Source organism: Dipodomys spectabilis, unplaced genomic scaffold (assembly GCF_019054845.1).
Source record: "Dipodomys spectabilis isolate Male_0828 unplaced genomic scaffold, ASM1905484v1 ptg000235l, whole genome shotgun sequence".
Classification (NCBI taxonomy): domain Eukaryota; kingdom Metazoa; phylum Chordata; class Mammalia; order Rodentia; family Heteromyidae; genus Dipodomys; species Dipodomys spectabilis.
The window spans coordinates 4,306,374-4,329,052 of record NW_024870912.1 but is presented as its reverse complement, the minus strand read 5'-3'; the positions used below and the strand labels follow the sequence as shown (position 1 = coordinate 4,329,052).

Below are 22,679 nucleotides of genomic sequence, written 5' to 3'. Positions count from 1 at the left end.
CAAGAGAACGCCCACCTCTTGGCTCAGCCATGAAGCCCTGCCCCAGCTTCCAGCTGCCTCAAGCCAGCTTGTTTCAAAAGCCATTTAACTCTCCATTAACTTGATTTGATGAGTTCCTGGACAGCCACCAAATGCAATGAGAAATAAACTCTCAAACAGCAAGCACATCATAATTTAACCATATCCATTAACTGTACTGCATGACACAAAGTAAATCAGTTGTTTTCTTCTTTTCCCTCCCATACTTCCTGGTCTGTGTGTGTATTCGTGGGTGCTTAGCCACAGTCCTCTCTTCAACTGTCATCCATTTATTTCTCCTAACCCATAACCTCTTACCCAGTTGAAATTTGTGAATGCTATGCATGTAATTTTTGTCCTGGAAAAGCAGCCAGTTCCCTCTATTAATGAATCCAATTGAAACCCATCCTTTAAACATTCTCTAGTCTTAACAATGGAATCAAAGGTACTTGCTATTCTAAGCAATTTATTTGCAGTTAGGAAAGCAGCTGAAACAAAGAACACTGATGAGTGACTGAAACAAGAGTGTCCTCATTAATTCTACATGGAAGGCAGGGAAGGGACAGCCAGACACAATTATTCCTGGGTAATTAACACCACTGTAATTAACCAGGGTCCTGTCCACACCTCTGACCTCAGGCAGACAGCTCTCAAACCCCTTCCACTCATCTCACTTCAAAACATTCATCATGCATGGGGCTCTGCAGTAAGAATTACACTCAACAGGACTAAGGGAATCCTTGGTCATACCACCTAGCTCTTTAAGGCTCTGGAACTGCCCTTTGTAGAAGAAGGTAGTGTAGGGTTGTTTTGTGGAAAGAGCACTGAATTTGTGGTGAAAAGACCTAAAAAGCAAGAGGACTGATTTTGTGTTCGCTTGTTTTGTAAGTAGTTATACAAAGGGGTTTCAATTCCACAGGTCAGATTATAACACATTTTAACCAATGTCATGCTTCCATTGTCCTCCCTCATCTTTCTCAATCCCATCCATACCTCAGAGGTTCACTTTCCAACTCAATTCAATGAGTTTATACAAAAAGGAAGACCACACAGTCCCAGCCTTAACAGACTACTAGCAGTTTATCACTTCCTCAATAAATTATCTAAGATTATTTTTCTTAATCTCCTTGAGCCTGAGAGCATCCTCTGATTAGGATGATAAACAATCAGCAATCAGCTAATCTCACAGGGCTATTAAGTGCAAATAACCACTATCTAGTTTCTCAAGGATGTCTCCAAGTTTAAGGGGATTATGGAGAGCCAAACACTTCAGGAGAGTTAAAACTAGAGCAGGCTGAAGATTCCCAACACAAGGAAATTACATTTAAGGAGCTGGAAATGCTAATTATCTCACAGTAGAAATATATCATGTTATATATTAAGCTCCATAAGTATGCAAAAATATATATCAATTTTTAAAAATTGAGGATAAGGAGCAACAAACTGATTTCAATTGGTTTATATTAAGTATTACTGTTTTAAAAAAAAAAAAAAAAAACAGGTACCAGTGGACCAGTGGCTCACACCTATAAGACAGACAGGGCAGGAAATTTCATGAGACTCTTATCTCCAATTAACCACCAAAAAGCAGTAGAAATGTGGCTCAATTGGTAAAGCACCAGTCTTGAGTGAAAAAAAGCTCTACTAAGGTGGAGTACACAGACTCTGAATTCAAGTCCCACCATCAAAAAAATAATTTAAAAAAAGGTAGGATTTTGATTAAAATGCACAATATAAAACTATCTTTATTTCTACTGTTACTAATGGGGCATGAGTGAAAAGGGGGAGGGGAGAAAGTGTGGAGGGGAGAGAAGGGAGAAAGGAAAAGGTACGAGGACAGAGAAGATCAAAGTATGCTCTCTTTATGCAACCCACCAAACACTGTTTGGAAAGGCAGGGGAGGAAAGAAAGAGACTCTAGGAATGTAACAGAGGGAGTAAACTGTCCAGAGTGGAATGTTGTCAGAATACAGTCGCAAGAAACACAGAAGCCACATTTTGAGAGATCAGCAAGAAACAGAGAAGCCACATTTTGAGTCTTCAGTGGAGAGCTGGTGGCTGCAGGTAGACTCCTGTCTCAAAAGACTTACAGCCCCTGGAATACACTTCACACTGTTAGAAAATTGGGCCATGACAACAGGAGAGTATACCAACAAACCCGATCAACTCCAATGGAGAACTGAAGTGGGACATCATGGTGACCAAAAGAGAGTCTGGAGGCATGAGACATGGTAATGGTGCCTGAACTGGCCCAGGCCTATACAGGGGCAGGGGCAGGGGGCAGGGTCAAAGGAAACTAGAGAGTCTCATGAGTTCAAGGACAGGACTAGCAGGTCCAGTAACTTATCTTCCAAGTCCCCACCCCTGCCTCTAGGAATCCAGATATATCCATTACCTTGGGGGTGGGACTTCACCTTCCTCTACCATGAAGACAAGATGGAGCCAGTTAAACCCAATTCCCTATCAACTACCACCACAAGGCCAGGATGGCACCAGTTAGACCCAGTATCCTTACTTCAGTACACTGCACACATCTATGGAATTATCACAATAAAACCTCCCTGAACTATTAATGGATGCTAATAAAAAGAAAAATCTCTCTCTCTACTAACCAACTACAAAGACATTTGCCTCCAAAATCACTGGACAGAACAGGCCAGAGACATGAACGTGTTTTACGAGGAGACATCAGTGTTGTAATTGCCATGAGAAAGGAAGCATGACTCTCCTTTCTCTTCAGTCTCTCCCACAGAGACCTTCTGGCCAACCTCTATCTCTGCACTTAGGTGAACACACACACCTCCCTTGAGCCCAGGGCTGATGAGTAGTTCACCTTGTCCCTGACCTTGACAGGAATGTGTTCATTGCCTAGGCCTGCCATTTCCTCGGGGGAACCAAACCATACGCATTATGTATTTTTCCTATATGGACTCATGATAAAGCTTAATTTGTAGAGTAGGCACAGTAAGAAATGAAGAATACTAATGATAAAACAGTAATAGTTATTTAAAATTTATCAAATGGAATATTGGTGACAATTTGGGGAAAATTCCTTCTTAACACAGGAAAATCCACCCAAGCACCAAATCCTAGAAGCCATTAGAGAAAGCCCATTTATAGATTAGCAAAACACCTTCTGCACTGCCCATCACTGCACACATACCCACCATGCTTGGAGAACATGCTTTTATAAGCTTCCTAGAGGAGGAGTTTCCTGCCCACTCCTTACTACAGCCTTCACCCCTCCACTGTCCTTATATTGGAGTATGATTTTGCAGATAAACATGTGACATGCACCCCAATATACACAGGCTCCAGTCTGCCTACAGCCCTCTCTGCATGAAGTAGACTCACTTTCTGCTGCTCAAACTATTGTTTTGGTTTTGTCTAGCTTGCACATATTATTATAGAACGAAAGTTAGTACTGTGTGCACCTCCCTTCCAACACTCAAAACAGCACACATTCAGCTTTTATAAACGCACTAGGGAGGTCAGACCTGATTTTAAAAGGCAGTTAGTTCTTAGGGCTGGGCCGTAGCTCAATAGTAGAGTGCTTGCCCAACATGCCCAAAGTCCTGGGTTCCAATCTAACCACTGCAGAAAAGATATTTCTATACAGAGAAGAGAAGGGAGGCGCAAAAGCTAAAGTTTCAATTTCCATCCTGAAAGCAAAAGATATGCCATGTCTTCTCTGCAAATCAAGGCATCAACTACACCTGTACATGTAGGCTTTGAATTATTCATGCTCCTTGGAAAACATTTCTTAAACTATCAAAAGACACCACCTCAAAAAGCACACTGAAAGTCTGCAGATTTATAGATATATAAAAAGTACATATAAAACATGATTTTGCAAGAGAAGACAGAAATCACCCACTCATTCTTTGAGTTTCTTAGTACACGTAAACTGAGAATAAAAATGCATCATTAAATGCTCATAAATCCAAAAAATTACTATACAGAAATATACAATATATACAGAAACTAAGACAATGATGTTGTCTTATAGGAAATGGTTAATGTATATATATATATATATATATATATATATATATTTTTTTTTTTTTTTTTTAAGTCTGTATTAGTCTGTATTAGGAAAAAAAAGGTTCCTCCACTTTCCAGGGAGCTGTCTACCCTAGAGAGGAAAGGCTTGCTATGTAGAGACAGAGATCAGGCCACACACTTTTACAGGAAATGATGTTGGCTACAAAATTATTGATTAAACTGTTGTTTCTTGAATAGTACTGGAGAAATGAAAAAATTTAAACATTTATTAAACATGTATTGTGGTGCTGGGATGGATTTGTGTATTCTTTTGACTGACTCCAGTAAGATAACAGCCACCTAAACCAAACTCTTTTTTCTTTATTGTGCTAAAATGGCCCCCAAAAGACAACACTTAGATAGGCAGCATACTGTTGAGACAGAGCTACAGATGGGATGGCTAAGATCTTGATTCAGTAGCAGACTTTCTGGAGCCCTGCATAGTCTTAGTTCTAATCAGCTCTTAATTTGGTCCAGGGCTAGTTCCCTCCCCTCTGCACATCAGGGGACTCTACCCCAGTACTCAGCAAGTGGCCTGTATCATCCAGCACTTAAATCCTCTAAGCCATCCTAACAAGCCTGAAACAAACTGGGAGAAATATTCCAGAAACCTGGTTGTCCTCACTTCAGTTATCTGCTTGGCATCTCCTGTGGTTTCTGCTTATGTCACCTGCTGTCAATTATATCCTGAAGAGAGTTCCAAGTAGTGTACTATGTCATCATCTCACCCACCACATGGCCAGACATTCCCCTAAGTGACACATAGGTATCTATTAACCATCCAGAAGACATTTAAATCAGCCCCCTCTTTGTAAAATATTCATGCTGAGTGTGAGGAATACTCCAAAAAGCTGTTTCCATTAGTCTAGTCTTGCTCAAGTCCTACTAAGGTAGGAAATATTTTGGACATGAAGTATATTAGAGTTTGATCAAGGAAATTCTTTTTCTTTTTCTTTCTCTCTCTCTCTCTCTCTTTCTTTTTTTTTTTTTTTTTTTTGGTATGTATGTGTGTATACCAGGGCTTGAATTCAGGGTCTGAATGCTGTCCCTTAGCTGTTCTGCTCAAGGCTGGCACTCTATCACTTGAGACAGAGCTCTATTTCTTGCTTTTTTGCTGGTTAATTGGAGATAAGAATCTTACAGACTTTTCTGCCCAAGCTGGCTTCAAACCATGATCCTCATATTTCAGCCTCTTGACTAGCTAGAATTATAGGCATGAACCACAGGTGCCCAGCTTCATATCTTTGAAGATTCTCAGTCCCATTTTAACAGCTCTGAAATCAGGTTGCTGGTCATCATAATCTGTGGCCTGGCATGATTTCATTGGCAACATGATTTATTTTCTCTTAGTGACAGAACTTCTAATCAGTGGCAGAGTTGGTGAAAAATGGTTTATTCCCACAAGCAGTGGGTCCCAGACTGTTCTGACACAGGATTATTAAACACTGTGGATGGAAGCTCTGTCTTCTTTATTCCTTTATCTTGCACAGATAGAGCCTCCAATATATACTAGTAGACACACTTATACAATGTGCACATATGCCCCCACACACACACCTTAATTCTCCCCGAGTTTGTCTTTGGGAAAGCAAAAGGTGTTTTCAGGAAGAAGATGAAGTATCTGCTTAGCTCCCTTTATTCACTGCTGCTCGTTGGTACATGGATCGGCTGACTGCTGAGATGTGTCATCTGGGAAAAGATACCCACTCTCTCTGAGGTCGACTCTTCTCACCTGGAACTGCCCAGCAGAGCTCACTGGGTTATTCTGAAGATGACACAAAGATAAGTACTTAGGCCACTGAGAACCTTTGCTGGATACTCTGGAGACAGTCAGCAGGAGGCTCTAAGTGGGCTTTTCCCTTAAAGTTCCCAAGATACACCTCCTTTCACCAATTTCCACCCAAACCCTATTCAATACTCCCAGGAGAATTTCTAAGATACAGTGTGTACAGAAAGACTATATAGGCTGGAGGACTTCCTTTTACCATTTTTCCTATTGTTGAAAACACTATCTTGACCAAGATGGTTAAAAGTGGAAGGCAGAAGGGACTGTTTCAAAACCAACCCACATTCTAACAAGGGTTCCTATCCCATTAGAGGAATACGTGAACCAAACACAAGCAGTACAAATTCCCACAAAGCTTGAAGTGTTCTTTAGGTGAGCAACAGGGAAAAATTGCAGAAGACATGAAAAAAAAAGTAAGGAGATGGAGTCAAGTTTGACGAGTGCCAAGTTCAAATGAACCAGAGACAAAAGCCTTCGTGAACACTCTAGAATCTGACCTCTGGTTTGTTTTAGGAAAACTGTAATTAATGGATGGGAAGCAAATTATAGTTACTGATCTTTACAACTTCTGGAGTTATAGAAATATAAAACCTACAACTGTGCACTTAAAACGCACTAGAGTAATTATATATTGTAGCTAAGTTGTCTGAGGCCTCCGCTTTGATAGAAAGAGGTCATTTGTCCAAATAAGCCACTTCAAGGCCTCATTTTTACAAAATGTCAGTTTTGGAAACTCTTATTTTATCCTTCATGAATCTAACTAACCCTCAAGCACCTCTCCTGGATAGAACACTTAGCTGCAAGAAGAGAGGTACCGCAAACATGTCACCACCCTAGAGCATACCACTGCTGAACTCATCACTCAAAGGAATTATGAAAGCCACAGATGCCTACTCTCATCCCAGAGGTCCTGAGGTTATGGCCTGGGTGTGGTATAGACATCAGGAGTCTTCAAACCTCCCCAGGGGCTTTGATATGCATCCAGGGTTGAGCAGTGTGGGACTAAAGGGCTTGATCCTGGGAAAGCATCCATACTCTCTTCAGCCCAGTAAAACCCACAATACAAGAGGCAACTTGTCCAAGAATGGCACCTAAGTGCAGTTGTACTCTAAGCCTTTAGACAAGTCTCCAAACAGCTATAGAAGACTGTTTTGTAAGAGGCTGAGAACTTAGATGAACACATAACACCACCTGCTACTTGTCTCTGTGCTGAGTCAGAAAATGAAGGCCAACACACCTCAGAATAAAAGCATAAATACCAAGTTCCAGCCTCTATAAAAATGGCTGAGGAGCAAGGTGTGAACTTCAATATATTAAATGAGGTATGAGAATGAACCCAAGGCAGCCACCATACAGTCAAGTCAAACAAATCCTTCAAGATACCTGATATCATTGTAGATGGCCAGTACATGTGATCATCAGGGTGCTCATGGGTCAAAGAGCTGAGTCAAATCACAGATCTTCTTTCCAGAACTCCAAGAGAGCGAGAGGGAGACTCCTGCACTAGCTTATCTTAATCAGCAATTCTCAGAGGCAGGCAAGTTTATCCCCTACCCCTGAATGTATCTGGAGACATTTCTGATGGTCACAAACTTGGAACTTAGAAGGGTGATACTAACATCAGTGGGAAGAAACTGGGGATGCTTCTAAGTTTCCTACACATACAGACTAACTCTGACCACCACCAAGAATCTTCTAGCCAAAAGGTTCCTAGTGCAGAGGTTAAAGCAACTTTGCTTTAAGCACATTACTCAAAACTGACCCCTTGATGTTTTCTTAGGGAGTGTTCACATGTGGGTCTCTATTCTTAGGTAACCCCACAAGTAATCACGGTTTACAAATAAATCCAACCTCCAACTAAAATTCCTACAAATGAAAGCCTTGGAAACAGACAATAAACCATTGGTGTTACTTCAAATTTTAAATTAATGGTCTGGCTTTGCCTACATTGGCTCAGTCTGCTAATTAGCATGCTCTTTCCCCATTTCTCCTCTAGAAGGGGGAAGACTCTAGTAGGAGTCTTGTGATTATTTAATATGGTAAACACATCTTAGTCCCAAATAGGCTTGCTGTGTAAAATTGTATCATCTTTAAATTTTCATGGTTCTTGTATTTTAAAAAACTTTTCAATGATGATTTTGTTTCCTCTCATGTGTGGGAGAACAACAACAAAATCGATGTCCTTATAATTCACAAAAGAGTAAAATCTTTTTTAATGTTAACTTTTTTTATTGTGCCAGAACTAGAGTTTGAACTCAGGGTCTGAGCACCGTCCCTTAGCTCTTTCACTCAAGGCTATCACTCTACCACTGAAGCCATTGTTCCACTTCCAGGAACAAATCTGAGAGCCCGGTCAACCCTCCCAGTTGTTGGATGGTCCCAAAGAGGAATGCCAGTGTTAGCACTCCACTGATTCTCCCTGACCCGTTCTCTCAGCTCCCACATCTGCCACCAAAAGAGACTGAAACAAGTAGGATGAGCATACCACAGAGAAGGTCTTTCCCCAACTACTCAGAATGAAATAATAAATGCAAATGCATGTTTGGTAAATACTTCTCCTTGTATGGGAGCTCAACATCAGCATCCAAAGACATGATAATGTCAAATGTCTGAAGAGCAAACCCCACTTCTCACATTCTTCATTCCCACATCTGAGGGAAACTGTGGTGCATCTGTGATTTGAGGTAGCCATCAAGAGCCCCATACTGTTGCATACATTTTCAGTAAAAGAATTAACCAAATAAGGGAAATCATGGGACCTATGTTTCTTTGGGCTTGGCTTACTTCACTTAATATAATTTTTTCCAAGTCTTTCCATTTCCTAACAAATGGGGCAATGTCATTCTTTCTGATAGAGGCATAGGATTCCATTGTGTATATATACCACATTTTCTTGATCCATTCATCTATTGAGGGGCATCTGGGTTGGTTCCAGATCTTAGCTATGGTAAATAATGCTGCAATAAACATAGTTGTGCTGGTAGCTTTAGTGTGGTCTTGTTTGTAAACATTTGGGTAAATGCCCAAAAGTGGGACTGCTGGTGTATTTTAATTTTTTTTTCTTTCATGCATTTGTTTCTAACGCATTTATAAGATTATTTCTTTGTTGCTTTGTATGTCCCTCCCCCACAGTATAACCCCTGCTTTCACTGTATTTGATGTCGGTATAATTTGTGGAGGGGAAGGGGAAAAACAAGTCGTTTAAATAAGGATATAGGTGGACCTGTTGCAACAATGAGAAGTACAAGTTGTCATGTCAAAAATGAACTTTACAACTTGAGGGGGGGAGGATAAGGTGGGGGGAGGGAGGATGGGAAAGGATAGGAAGGGGAAACAAAGGAGGAGGCTACAATGCTTGATAAGAAATATACTCACTATCTTGCCCATGTAATTGTAACCCTTCTGTACAGTATTTTCACAATAAAAAAAAAAAATTAACCAAGTCAGGTGCTGGCAACTCACACCTATAATCCTAGCTATTTAGAAGGCTGCACTGAAACCTGAGGACCCCAGTTCAAAGTCAGTCCAGGCAGGAAAATCCATGAGATTCTTATCTCCAATTAACCACCAAAATAAGCCAGAAGTGAAGATGTGGCTCAAGTAGTGAAGTGCTAGTCTTGAGCAAAAAAGCTCAGGAACAGCACCCAGGCCCTGAGTTCAAGCTCCAATACTAGACCATACACAGACAGACAGACAGACAGACAACCAGACAGACAGATAGAGAAAATTGACCCATCTGCACAAATAAGCCAAGAGAAAATGTTCCAAGGATGGATGGGGCGAGCCTCTCCTTCCTCTGAGGTTCACCTCTAGGCCAGAAATGCAAGTGCTGCTTAATTAACTGCTCCACAGAAGGCATTCTGCTTGGTTGCTTAACTATATATATGACTAGGTATCTTCTGAATGCTGAATAATTTTTGATGACAAGGGAAGAAAAAGAAAACTAAATAGCTTATTTGGCTCATAATCATACCACTCAATGTATGATGGCTCACTTGAGGCAGAGAAATAGTAGCACAGTATTCTCAGGAAATAGGCAAGAGCATGGAGTATTCTCTATGCATTTCTCTTTCTCTGACTCTTGATTCTGCACTTGACAAAACACACCTCAATCACATTACATCAATAACATGACATACAATATACGAATGTAACGGATCTCCAAGAATCAGATGTAAAGTTTGAAAAGGGAAATATTTTCTCTTTATTCCATAGCACTAACAAAATACAAATTAAATACTGATACAGCCTCATGAAAGTCTAACTTATTCAGAAATACACATTCTGTCTGTATTTTAATTATTTTTAAGAAAATCAACTTGGGCCCTCTATTTCATTAAAATTTACAACTTCTCAAAAGACTCCACATAGAGCTCCCCTATGACCCAGCAATCCCACTTTTGGGCATTTACCCAAATGTTCACAAATAAGACAACACTAAAACTACCAGCACGACTATGTTTATTGCAGCATTATTTACCATAGCTAAGATATGGAACCAACCCAGATGCCCTTCAGTAGATGACTGGATCAAGAAAATGTGGTATATATACACAATGGAATTCTATGCCTCCATCAGAAAGAATGACATTGTCCCATTTGTTAGGAAATGGAAAGGCATGGAAAAAAATTATATTAAGTGAGCCAGGCCCAAAGAAACATAGGTCCCATGGTTTCCCTTATTTGCAATATCTATATATGTCTGAGTCAAGTAGAAAAGGTTAGATAAGTTGATGTTAGGGAAATGAACCCTAAGATATGTATTCAAATTTTTTTTCTTTCATGCGATTGTTTCTAACGCATTTATAAGATTATTTCTTTGTTGCTTTGTATGTCCCTCCCCCACAGTATAACCTCTGCTTTCACTGTATTTGATGTCGGTATAATTTGTGGAGGGGAAGGGGAAAAACAAATCGTTTAAATAGGGATACAGGTGGACCCAGTGCAACAATGAGATGTATAAGTCGTTATGTCGAAAATGAACTTTACAAACTTTGGTGTAGGGGGGGGAGGATTGGGTGGGGAGTGTGGGGGGAGGATGGGATGGGAAGGGAAACAAAGGAGGAGGCTACAATGCTTGAAAGAAATGTACTCATTATCTTGCCCATGTAATTGTAACCCCTCTGTACAGTACTTTCACAATAAAAAAAAAAAAGATTTAAAAAAATTCACAACTTCTATTTCAATGCAAAAAGATCAGTAGATAGCCTGCTGAAACATTACCTTCATTATCAAGTTCTAGAAAACTTTTGTTAGTTTTTGTTAGTAGGCAGGGAGAAATGACTAGGTTTTAAATCACTGGGGAAGTCTGCAAACCATATTGCTGCTCTGAAGGCCATTCCAAAGGGCACCATCACCTACCCAGAGCCGCCACCCCAATATCCTGGGCCAGACTCCAGGGAATCAAGGAAGGAAGAAGAGGTCACTGTGTTCACAGGGAACAATTTGACATTGTGTTACCCCAGTGACCTTCGTGAATGTTCAGAACTGTGAGGAACTGTGAGGAGCAGCACTGCTATCACTATCCAAACACTAACTATTCTATGACTCAGAGGCACTGTCAAAGAACCTTGATGTAGAACCACTGGTTTGTACCAACTGTTGAGGTAATCATTCACATAATTGGAAATTCCTCACCAAGAGATTTTTAAATACTATATGGTTCTTTCTCAAGGGAAAGTTAAGATGATTAAACCTTCTCTCATTCAACAAATATTACTGGGTTGTCAGGATGGCCGAGTGGTCTAAGGCGCCAGACTCAAGGTTCTCAACAAATATTACTGAATGCCCCATAAGGAAAGGATGTGTCTACACATAAGGTAAAGGGGTGAGTAGTCCAGAAGGCCACTGAAAATCAAAGGAGCAATTAGCATTAAGGTACCTGTCGAGGATGAGGGTGGAAATGGCAGAAGCTACAAAACCCAAAACATCTAGCTCATGAATAAGTTAAACTAGATAAAATAAGACCCTATAGCAAAATTAAATAATAAAGAGGCCATTATCAAGTGATAAGAATGAATCATTACAAAAGTCCTAAATTGAAAATATGATTTCAAAGCATATAAAGCAAGTTAATCATAAAAAATTAAAATTCATAATTTCATAATAAAATTCATAAAACTATCAAAGGCTACAAAAAATTTAAACCACACAATTAATGAACAATCCCACATTGAGAGTCCACCTTACCCCAGTTAGAATAGCCATTATCAAGTATTCTGATAACAACAGATGCTGGCGGGGATGTGGCCAAAAGGGAACACTACTACACTGTTGGTGGGAGAGTAAACTTGTTCAACCACTCTGGAAAGCAGTATGGAGGTTCCTCAAAAGATTAAATATAGAGTTCCCCTATAATCCAGCAGTCCCATTCCTGGGCATTTACCCAAATGACCACAAAGAAGGCCATACTAAAGCTAACAGCACAACCATATTCAATGCACAATTATTTACCATAGCTAAGATAAGGAACAAACCTAGATGCCCCTCAGTAGATAAATGGATCAAGAAAATGTGGTAAAAATACACAATGGAATTCTATACTTCCATCAGAAAGAATGACATTCTCCCATTCATAAGGAAATGGAAAGACTTGGAAAAAATCATATTAAGTGAAGTAAGCCAGACCCAAAGAAACATAGGCTTCCTGATTTCCCTCATTTTGTAATAATTAGTATATGTCTAGAATAGTCTTAGCAGAGGATCACAAAAGCTCAATAGCTATTTACCTATGACCATATAAGATGATGCTAATTGGCATGAACTCCAACATATGGAAACAAGAGGTATTTTTTTGGTTGTTTGTTTTTAATGTATTGTGTGAAGTTATTTCTTTTTTCTTTCTTTCCCCACCCCCCCCCCTTTGGTTTATCCCCTATTGTCACCGTATTTGATTCTGGTACCCTGCATCCTGTATATACATTAATCTGATTTCAGAAACGGTAGGGGAATAACAAAATGGTGAGACAAAGGACAAAGGGAGAACTAATGCAACAGCAATACTCACAAGACAGTATGTAGGAAATGAACTTGACAATGGGGGGGAGCACAGGTGGGGGCGGGAAGTGGGAGAAAAACAGGGAGGGACAACAATGTTCAACAAGAAAGGCACTCGCTAGCTTACATATGTAACTAACTCCTCTGCACATCACTTTGACAATAAAATTAAATTTTTCTTAATCCCATATATTTTTACAAATCGCAGCAATCTGCTGGTAGTCCATAAATAAAAATAAAACTGAAAATGCTAGCATAAAATCAATGACAGGTAAGCATTCCTTTGAAAATACCTTTATTGATATTTATATACTGAGTAGTGATATAAAATATATTTCTTGCTGCGGGTTACAATTAATCCTTTAAGATTTTCAATCTAATGGATTTACATATACCACCCTAAACTTAGAGCATCCACCATTCCTGTCAAGCACATAAAAAATATTTATAAACCTAACCATTTACTAAGTACAAAAGAAGTCTCAACAAATTCAATATTGACATCATATTTGATATATATATTAATATACACTGCCAACCTTCAAATATGCCTTTGAGATGGGTATGGATAGAAATAAGAGTATGGATATGACAGAGGAAAATAAAAAACATTTTTGTGCCCGTCCTGGGGTTTGAACTGCCGGGTGCAGTCCCTGAGCTTTAGTGTTCAAGGCTAGTTAAGCCCCAGCTCTACTTCCAGCTTTTTTTGATAGATATTTGGAGATAAGAGTCTCACAAGCTTTCCTTCCCAGGCAGGCTTTGAACAGAAATCTTAGATCTCAGCCTCCTGAGTGTCAAGGATTATAGGTGTAAGTCACCGACGTCCAGTTAGAAAAACATTTTTAATGGTAGTCAAAATTCACAAATAATGCCAGGGTACCAAAATCAAATACAATAATAACAGAAGCTATACCATCAGGAGAAGAACACACAAAAGAAACAAAAGATCACATAGTGCATTAAAAACAACAACAAAGACAAACCTCTTGTGTCCAAGTCTTGGAGTTCATTTTGCTTAGCATCATCTTATATGGTCATATTGAGCTATTCTGTTCATCTGCTAAGATTATCCTAGACGTATACTAATTATTATAAATAAGGGAAATCGTGGGACCTATGTTTCTCTGGGTCTGGCTTATTGTAGATATGTTTATTTGAATTAGGGAAGGAAGGGAAACAACAGAATGGTGAGACAAAGGACAAGGGGGACCAATGCAACAGCAATATTCACAAGACAATATGTTAGAAAGGTTCTGTACAATTTGGGGAGTTGGAAGGGGATGGAAAGTAGGAGAAAATTAAGGGAAGGGGTTACAAAGTTGACAAGAAATGTACTCATTACCTTACTTATGTAACTGAAACCCCTTTGTACATCACCTTGATAATAAAAAAAATCTAATAAAATTGAAAAAAGTAAAAATTAACAAATAAAGCCTGGCACCAGTGGGCTACTCAGGAGGCTGAGATCTGAGGATGGTGGTTGAAAGCCAGTCCAGACACAAAAGTTTGTGAGACTCTTACTCCAATTACCCACCAGAAAATTGGAAGTGGCACTGTGGCTCAAAGTGACAGAGCCCTAGCCTTGAGCTGAAAAGCTCAGGAACAGTTGCTCAGGCCCTGAGTTCAAGCCCCATGACTGACCAAAAAAAAAATTCACAAATAAAATTAACCACTTTCAAGTGTACAATTTAGTGGCATTTAGTACATTCACAACTTGGTACAACCACGACTGCTACCTAGTTCCAAACACTTTCATCATCTCAAAGGAAACCCCAAATCTCTACTCCCTGGTAAATAGGTCTCTTTCTCCCCAGCCCCTAGAAACAACTCACCTGTTTTCTGTCATATGTCTGCCAACTCACAGTACTTTCTACACATGGAATCATAAGGTATGTATAGCTTCTGAAACTTACTATGTTTGCACGTACAACCTATGTTTTATGTATCGATAAAAAAGAAAATTCCTAAGACTACAGATGCAGAAGAGTAGAACCCAAAGCACAGAGCAAGCCACTGAAGATGCCTGCCTCACCATGGCCCTGCTTTCAAAGTCAAGAGCAGCAATAGTAAATTCATCCTCCCAAGAGAGATGGAGTCCTATACAAATCCACAAAGAATCTACTTGCCTAAAAAATGTATTGTCATGTAGCCTCAGGTTTCACATCCCAAAATTCAACCAACTATAGATCAAAAATATTTCAGGGAAAAAATACTGTGGCTGCAGTGAACATGTACACCTTGTTTTTCTTACTGTTGTCCCCTAAACAATGTTATAACGATTTACACATCACTTGCATTGTACTAGGTATTATCAGTAATCCAAAGTAATGGATTATGAGTAATCTGTTTAATGGATTTTATATAGATGGTTTAAGTGAATACATACAAGTTATATGGAAATATTATATCACTTTATATACATATCTTTGCATCATAGATTTTAGTGTCTGGGGGTCCTGGAACCAATCTTTTACATTTACCAAGGAATCACTCGATGTTTGTGTGTATGCAGGTGAGTGTTATTATATATGAACATTAAAATATATACACATATCCATTTTTATAAAATGTACACCTATATTACTTTCTCTGCCCACAAGGTGGAAGTCATATGGCATACTCTGAAGCAAACTTAAAGAAAAAGATACAGGAAGTACCAGAAACTGTATGTGGGAAGACTTTAAAAGGACCACAAACTCCCTAGTCTTGAGGACAGATCCCTGAGGAAGTTAAGGACTGTTGCCTCCTGCAGCAAAAGCAGGCTCTGGAAAGCTAATCTGCTCTGCACTACCAGCAAGCTGTGATCACCACAGCTCTCCATTCTCATCTGTTTGTTCACTGCCTCACATAACATGTATCAAGCACTGTTCCAAACACAAAAACCTCACAATGAAGCCAAACCTTGTCCTGCAGAACTTGCACTCCAGTGTAACTTTAGTGACAAGAGGAATGGATTCAAGGAACGAAAACAAATGACATTTTCATGTGGCATTTCCCATCACAGAGCCTACGACCAAACCTGAACCAAGTGTGGTATTGCATGCTAGGATAGATAAAATGACTGGGTGATTCCGAAAATGGATCCAAATATCAACAATGACCTGCTAAGTGAGGCCATCAGCAAGTACTATGCCAGCATCCAAAAGCCTTCACCAAGGGTTTTTTTATTTCATCAACATGCAGGATGTTTTCCAAGAAAACACTCAGCTTTAATCTTATAATGGAAATCAAAAGCAGATCAGGATTTACATTGCTGTATGCAAGAATAATTTTTGCAGGAATAATCACTCCCTGAAATGCAAAAATATCTATATTTAAATCATATTGGCTGAATGATATATATAGATAGCATACATTACCTATTTACAGAACATATTCTGTAGCTCATTGGACAAGAAGACTCAAGAAAAAAGCTACTGCTTAATTCTGTACTCTAGTAATAATAAATCCCATTTGGACCCATGTAAGGAATTAATGGCCACCTAATCTGAATGGAAATTATAAGTAATAGATTTCAACCAGGCTTTTCTATAAAATGCCAAACAGTAAACACTTTAGGTTTTGCAAGCAACACAATCTTTTTTCCAAAGTCTTCTTTGCCTTTGGGGGTATTTATTATGTATGGAGTTTTTAATTCATTTATTTGACAATATCAGAAAATAATAAAAACCATGTTTTTTGTGTGTATGCTGGTACTGGGGCTTGAATTCAGGGCCTGGGTACTGTCCATTACCTTTTGCACTCAAGGCTAATACTCTACCACTTGAGTCCACTTCTGGCTTTTTAGTGGTTAATTTGAGACTAGGCTGACTTTGAACCATGATCCTCAGATCTCAGCTTCCTGAGTAGCTAGGATTATAGACATGAGCTACCCACACCTGGCTAGAAAAACCATTCTTAACTCCTGAGCCAAATAAACAGGCCTTCCATTATTGGTTGTTCTGCCTTCTAGCAGCACAAGAATGAGACTATAGAGTCTCAAATTTCTAACAATTAACACAGGAGGAAAGGTTACACATTTCCACATTACCTCTTTCAGCTTCTCTAGCTCATTCTGGAGGGCCTGTCTAGATATTTCCACTTCAATCATCTGTTGTCGGAGAGTTTCATTTTCATCTTCAGCTTTAGTACGCTTTTCCTCCACTGTCTCAAGTTCATGGTGCAATCTGACAGACACATCTTTGGCTACCTGCATCAGCCCACAGAGATAAACATTAGGATATAAAGTTTTCAGACCACATCAGAGGCAGAATTACCAAGTAATATAGTAGTACAATAAGTAACAAGATGGTTCCAGATATATTTAACAGACTTGTATTTAATGGAAGAGGTATTACAGGTTAAGCACCTGTGATTGATATCTGAATCACTTCAGATAAGGGATAGACGATTGGTAGTTTAAAACAAGAAATCAACCAAGCACTGGTGGCTCAAGCCTGAAATCTTAGTTACTCAAGGCAGCTGAGATCTAAGGATCCTGTATTGAAGTCAGCCCAGGCAGACAAATCCAAGAGACTCTTATCTCCAATTAACCACCACAAAGGCAAACGAGGATGTGTGGCTCAAGTCTTAAGAGTGCTAGCTTTGAGCACAAGCACTTAGACCTTGAGTTCAAGCCCCAGGACTAGCAAAAGAAAAATGGAAGGACAGAAAGAAGGAAGGAAAAGAGAAAGAGAGAGAGGGGAGAGAGAGAGAAGAAAGATAGAAAGAAAAAAGAAAGAAAGAGAGAGAGAAAGGAAAGAAGGGAGGGAGAGAAAAAGAAAAAGAGAAAGAGAAAGGAAGGAAGGAAGCAAGGAAGGAAGGAAAGAAGGAAGGGAAAGGAAAAGAAAAGAAAGAATTAAAAAATCAATCTTGTGAGGGGTCTATGACTCGTACTTTCATCTGGAGTCAAAGGTAACTTTGGATAATCCAATTTCCTCACAGAATAGCATCGAGAATGCCAATTCTTCACATGCTTTATACGATAAATTACAAATAATAATAATGAACAAGTCAATATTTGTTTTAAACTTGCCTGACTAAAAATAGCAATAGTAATAATAAATTCTACATGCAGTAGATGTTCAGCATACTCAAGTTTTAAATTGTCTACTGTGGTACTTGTGTGGTTAAAATGCTCAAATGTTCAAAGCAATTATACCTCTTTACTTTCTAAAAGCAAATGAGAAAAGACTTTGTAAAGAAATAGAAATCACCCTTTCTTGCACCGAATGACATTTTCTTAGCAATTTATAACTTCGATAGAATTACAAAGATTCTTTTCCTGTTGTAATGAAAGCTAGATGAGATTGTATAAGTACTCTTGTACTAAGGAGGACATTATGCATAATTCATCTCTAGATAAATGATTTGATAATCAGGTCATGACAGTGAGCAATAGTATAAAGTCTGGGACTTCTTCACATCATTTCTGCCAGTGGTTCTCAAGGAGACTTAGATTATTAGTTACAAATCAGTTTTCCTTCAGTTAGGTCACCACTATACAAGTATCCCTCAGGTTATGAGAATGTCAGATTTTCCACATCCTAGAAACCTAAATAACCTTGAAGATGGTAGGGAGGTGGTAACTTTTAAGAGTAGTCCTTGACTTGACAACCAATAAAAATTTTTGAGCTTATTTCAGAAATAATCTCTAGGAATAGGCATAATTTCTATTCAACTGTCAGAGTAACTGGCAGGTATTAATTCTTTTTTGCATTGTAGTTCCATTACAACGATTTTTTTAAAGGTTTAGTTGAGATTATTTTATGACAGATTTAAACCTTATGCCATTCAAGTTATATAAGTAGACATACTCTATGGGCCATAATGTAAATAAAGAATGTTTGTGCTGAAATCAGCTGAGACAAACATAGCAGGAAAACATCAAGAATATGTGTCCCATTTGCAGGGGAGGGGGAGACAGTACTTACTTGTAGCCCCAGCCCCCCAAAAAGCCTGGGGGAGAAGAACGGCTTGAGCCCAGGAGTTTAAGATCAGCCTCAATAACAGAGAAACCCCAGAAAGAGAGACACAGACAGACTGAGAACCCATTTACCAGGAGGCTAGGAATCTGTGGCCCCGTGGTAGGGTCCTTGCCTGGCATAAGGGAGGCCCTAGATCTGTACCCTGTACCTCTAACCTCAAAACAAGAAACTTTTGAGAAGTCTGGAGTTCCATCTTCAGATAGCTAACCCTTACCCCTAGAATGCCCAGGCCATCAGTCCCTCTAACTCACCTTCAAGTCTTGCTCTAGGCTTCTGATAAGTTCACCATCCACCTGCCCTGTTTCTGCCACTTTCAAGCTTTTCTGCTCAGCTTTCCTGAGCCGGTACTGTAGGATTCGGCAGTTCTTGTTAGCACGGTCCAGCTCTCGCCGGAGCTCCTGTAGTTGGTAAACATCTTCCTCTAAGTAGCTGTCTCTCATCTCTTCCATCTCAGCTCGGAGTTCATCCAGCTCATCCTAGGAAAACCAGACAGGGAAGGTTCATGAGCCAAATCAAAAAGGATGGCATTTCTCTCCTCCACACACCACCCCCATCCTATCTTCAACACTAAATACCAAATGCCTGTACCATACCCATCAGCTCATGGCCAACCAGGTGCTTTGGTCAGGGACCTCTTCTGTTGGGATCTCCTGTGCCTTCTCTCTCTCTAGATTCATTGCAAAACAGCTTCTTGGGATTTATTCTACTCACAATATTTCCTTACATAATCATAAATACAATCTTCTCTACAGATAATTAAGCCTTCAGATTAAAATCTATCATTGACCTAAACCTATATCTCTAAGGCACAATTTAGATACTAAGATGAGTCAGATAGGCCCAGCCTTCAAAGGACATAAACTAGTAAGATAATAACTGGTAATTGCTCTGGAATTACAGCACTCCTGCATATGTCTCTGAAATGTTTGTTCTAGCTGGATGCTGATGGCTTATGCATGCAGTCTTAGCTACTCATGATGCTGAAATCTAAGGGCTACATTTCCAAGCAAGCCTGGGGAGGAAAATCTGTGAGAGATTCTTATCTCTAACCATCAAAAATAAAAATAAAAGATATTGAAGTGAAACTGTGACTCAAGTGATAGAGTGCTAGCCTTAAGGAAAAAAAAACAGAGACAGCACCCAACCCCTGAGTCAAGCCCCCAGGACTGGCACAAAAATAAATAAATAAGATTTTGTTCCAGAATACCAGATTCAGCATTGACTAATGGACTCTGACCTTAAAATGTTTTCCTGTTACACACATTGGGCTTACTCCTGTTCTTCCTTTCCAAATCTTCTTTCTTTATCATCAAAAAGAAAACACTCTGGGAATGACTTTCATCAAGATACATTGTACTCATAAATCAATACGTTGACCTGAAACTCATTTGTACAACTTAAAGATAAAAAACAATAATATATTTTTTTAAAAGTAGACACTCTAAATATGACAGTAAACAAAGAATGGCAGGCCTTGTTGTTTTGATCTAAGTTCCCATAGTAGGTCCCAGCAAAGCACCCTAAATTTCAAAATGAAGTCATTCACACTAGAGCTCCAAGTCATCAAACCAAAACCAAGTTGTAAGGTATAGTCAGGGAAGAGGTAACTGCAACTGGACAGTTTCAAAATCAAGACAGGAATTCTCCCGGCTCTAAGGTTTGAGGAAGGGAAGTGGGGTTAAAGCAGAGGTGAGTGGATGTTAACTATTCTTCCATGATTCGTTCCCTAAGTCCCTGCATCACAATGTGAGTACTTTAGAAACCACACAAGGCCTCAGGGTTCTTCCAGCAATCTCCAATCCCCCTCCATCTAGAAAATCAGATCTTCTCCCTTCAGCCAAGGAAACACGAATTCTATTTTATGAAACATGCCTGATTTTAGAATTGTAAATAGAGCCAATTAAAATCTTTAAAGTAAGCTTGACTTTTGACCAGAGAACCCAAGGCTTCCCACTTTCCTCAGTTCTATAGCCACAAGCAATGCTCTCTTTACCCTACTCTATCTAATCACCCCAGACCAAGGACCAGGCCCAGGCCCCCAGCTTCCCTCCCAATTGGCAGTTTCCCCACTGGAGTTACTCTTTCATATGTAAATCGAATCATCTCACTCCCTACCAAACCCTCCAGGGCTTCTTTTTTGTCCTTTCTTCCCTACCAGGCACATCCAGCTTAGTAGGTCTAGAATTGTCTGGAGACCTCATCTACTATTCCCTCTCCTAGAAACGCTCCCCCCTCCCACCCTAGATCTTAGCTCACTGCCTAGAAGGCACCCCACTGATGCCTCCCCTTGGTTAGCCTCTGGCCTCTAAGGCCATCACTTATTTGTTTTCTTTTTTCCCTAGTTACTATTTGTCATCTGCCCTAAAAGGTGAGCTTTGAAAGACTTGAAAGCTTTGAAAGGCCTGGTAAGATTGTCCTTCAGACTTGCAAAAAACATTTGTGGAATGAATACAGCAGAACAACAAGTACCACTTAGAAAGACCAAATCCCAGAGATGGCTAAAATGAGGCTGAACCACAGCACTGCTCAGCTCCAGTTCTGTAGCCTAATTATGGAAACCATTTCCCCAAAACAGAGATTTATCTGCAGGATATAGAATATACATTATACCCAAGTATTCCAAAAATCATTTGCAAGGAAGGAAATTAAAGGAAACATTCGAGAAATGTACCTGCATGCTTCAATAACTGATTATTCAAATGCATCAAGAATAGCATGTAATTAATCCCTCTTTAGTTTGTTCAGTTAGTATTGAGTTTCATGAAGAAAATTTTTGAAGTAGGGGCATGGCTTAAGTGGCAGAGCACCTGCCTAGCAAGCCCAAGACCCTGAGTTCAGGGTAAGAGACACAGAGACAAGAGAGACTCTCTCTCAAACTTGGACATCCTAATCAGGCATGGGGAATGTCTGACCAACCACAGAATGCCTGAAAAATTATTTGGTACATGATCAATAGACCTGTATGCTTCTCAACAGCAGCCCCATCTGCTTGTCTTGATAATTTTGTATGACCCACAAACACTGTCATAAAACTCCAAAGGACCCTTGGCCAAAATGAGAGAAAAGAACAGGGATAAAAGGTGGCAGACATTGCATGTGGCAGATAACATGTGGCCCATCAAGGCACTTCTTATTCCCATAGTGCCTCAGGGTCCTGTTCAAAAGCTTCTTCCCATAATGCCCTGGGTGTCTGTTCAACCAATAAAAAGAGCCAGGGCAGTATACATATAAGCCATCAAGCAATCAGTGCAAAGCTCAGGGGAGGATCGATGCAAGAAGCTCAGTACCATAAAAACTCCCCCAGAGGACTCTATTGGATTTCTCTTTGAGGTCCCTTTCATATGGAGAGCTTTCTTTCAAGGCTATCCTTTCACTTTGAAATACTTTTATAGGCAGAAAAAAAAATCTAATTTCTTCCCTTAAACATCAGAAAAAAGGTTTCCCTAACCCTGTTTGTCAATTTTTGTCCTGCATTCAATTTGTTCCTGGATTCCTACTGTCCTCCCAAATTCTGCGTTTGTTCTTAAAGTATACAAGAAAATTCAGAAGTTTCCAACTCTGCAATCTTAGGTAGAACAGACATTGAACAGAAAGAAATACCCTGAAAATGAGTTTATCCTGAGTAAGACCAAGGAAACAGAACAAATGAACTGGGAACCATAGAAAACTATGGATAGGCCAAAGTGAAGGAAGCTGAGGTCCCAGTCAACATCAGCTACATGCAGTGGTCTCTGAAAACACACAATCAGGCAGCTCATCACCTTCCAACTGCAGCTCACAGATTTCTCCTGTTTGTCCACACTATCCACATCAAGAGATTCTCCTAACCAAATGATGCATTCTCCTAAGCAAACAAAGCATTTCAGTGAA

At 39.6% G+C, this 22,679-nt stretch overlaps 1 protein-coding gene across 1 annotated transcript in view; it reads right to left on the bottom strand.

Moving 5' to 3' along the window:
- The window catches only part of Mtcl1 (microtubule crosslinking factor 1), a 132,977-nt gene that overhangs the window by 102,325 nt on the left and 7,973 nt on the right, over nt 1–22,679 (bottom strand). Inside the window, exons 2-3 of the mRNA XM_042699201.1 lie at nt 19,061–19,285; nt 16,874–17,032 (exon numbers count right to left, since the gene is read on the bottom strand). Of these exons, the coding sequence (XP_042555135.1) occupies nt 16,874–17,032; nt 19,061–19,285 (384 nt within the window). The remainder of the gene's footprint in view (nt 1–16,873; nt 17,033–19,060; nt 19,286–22,679) is intronic.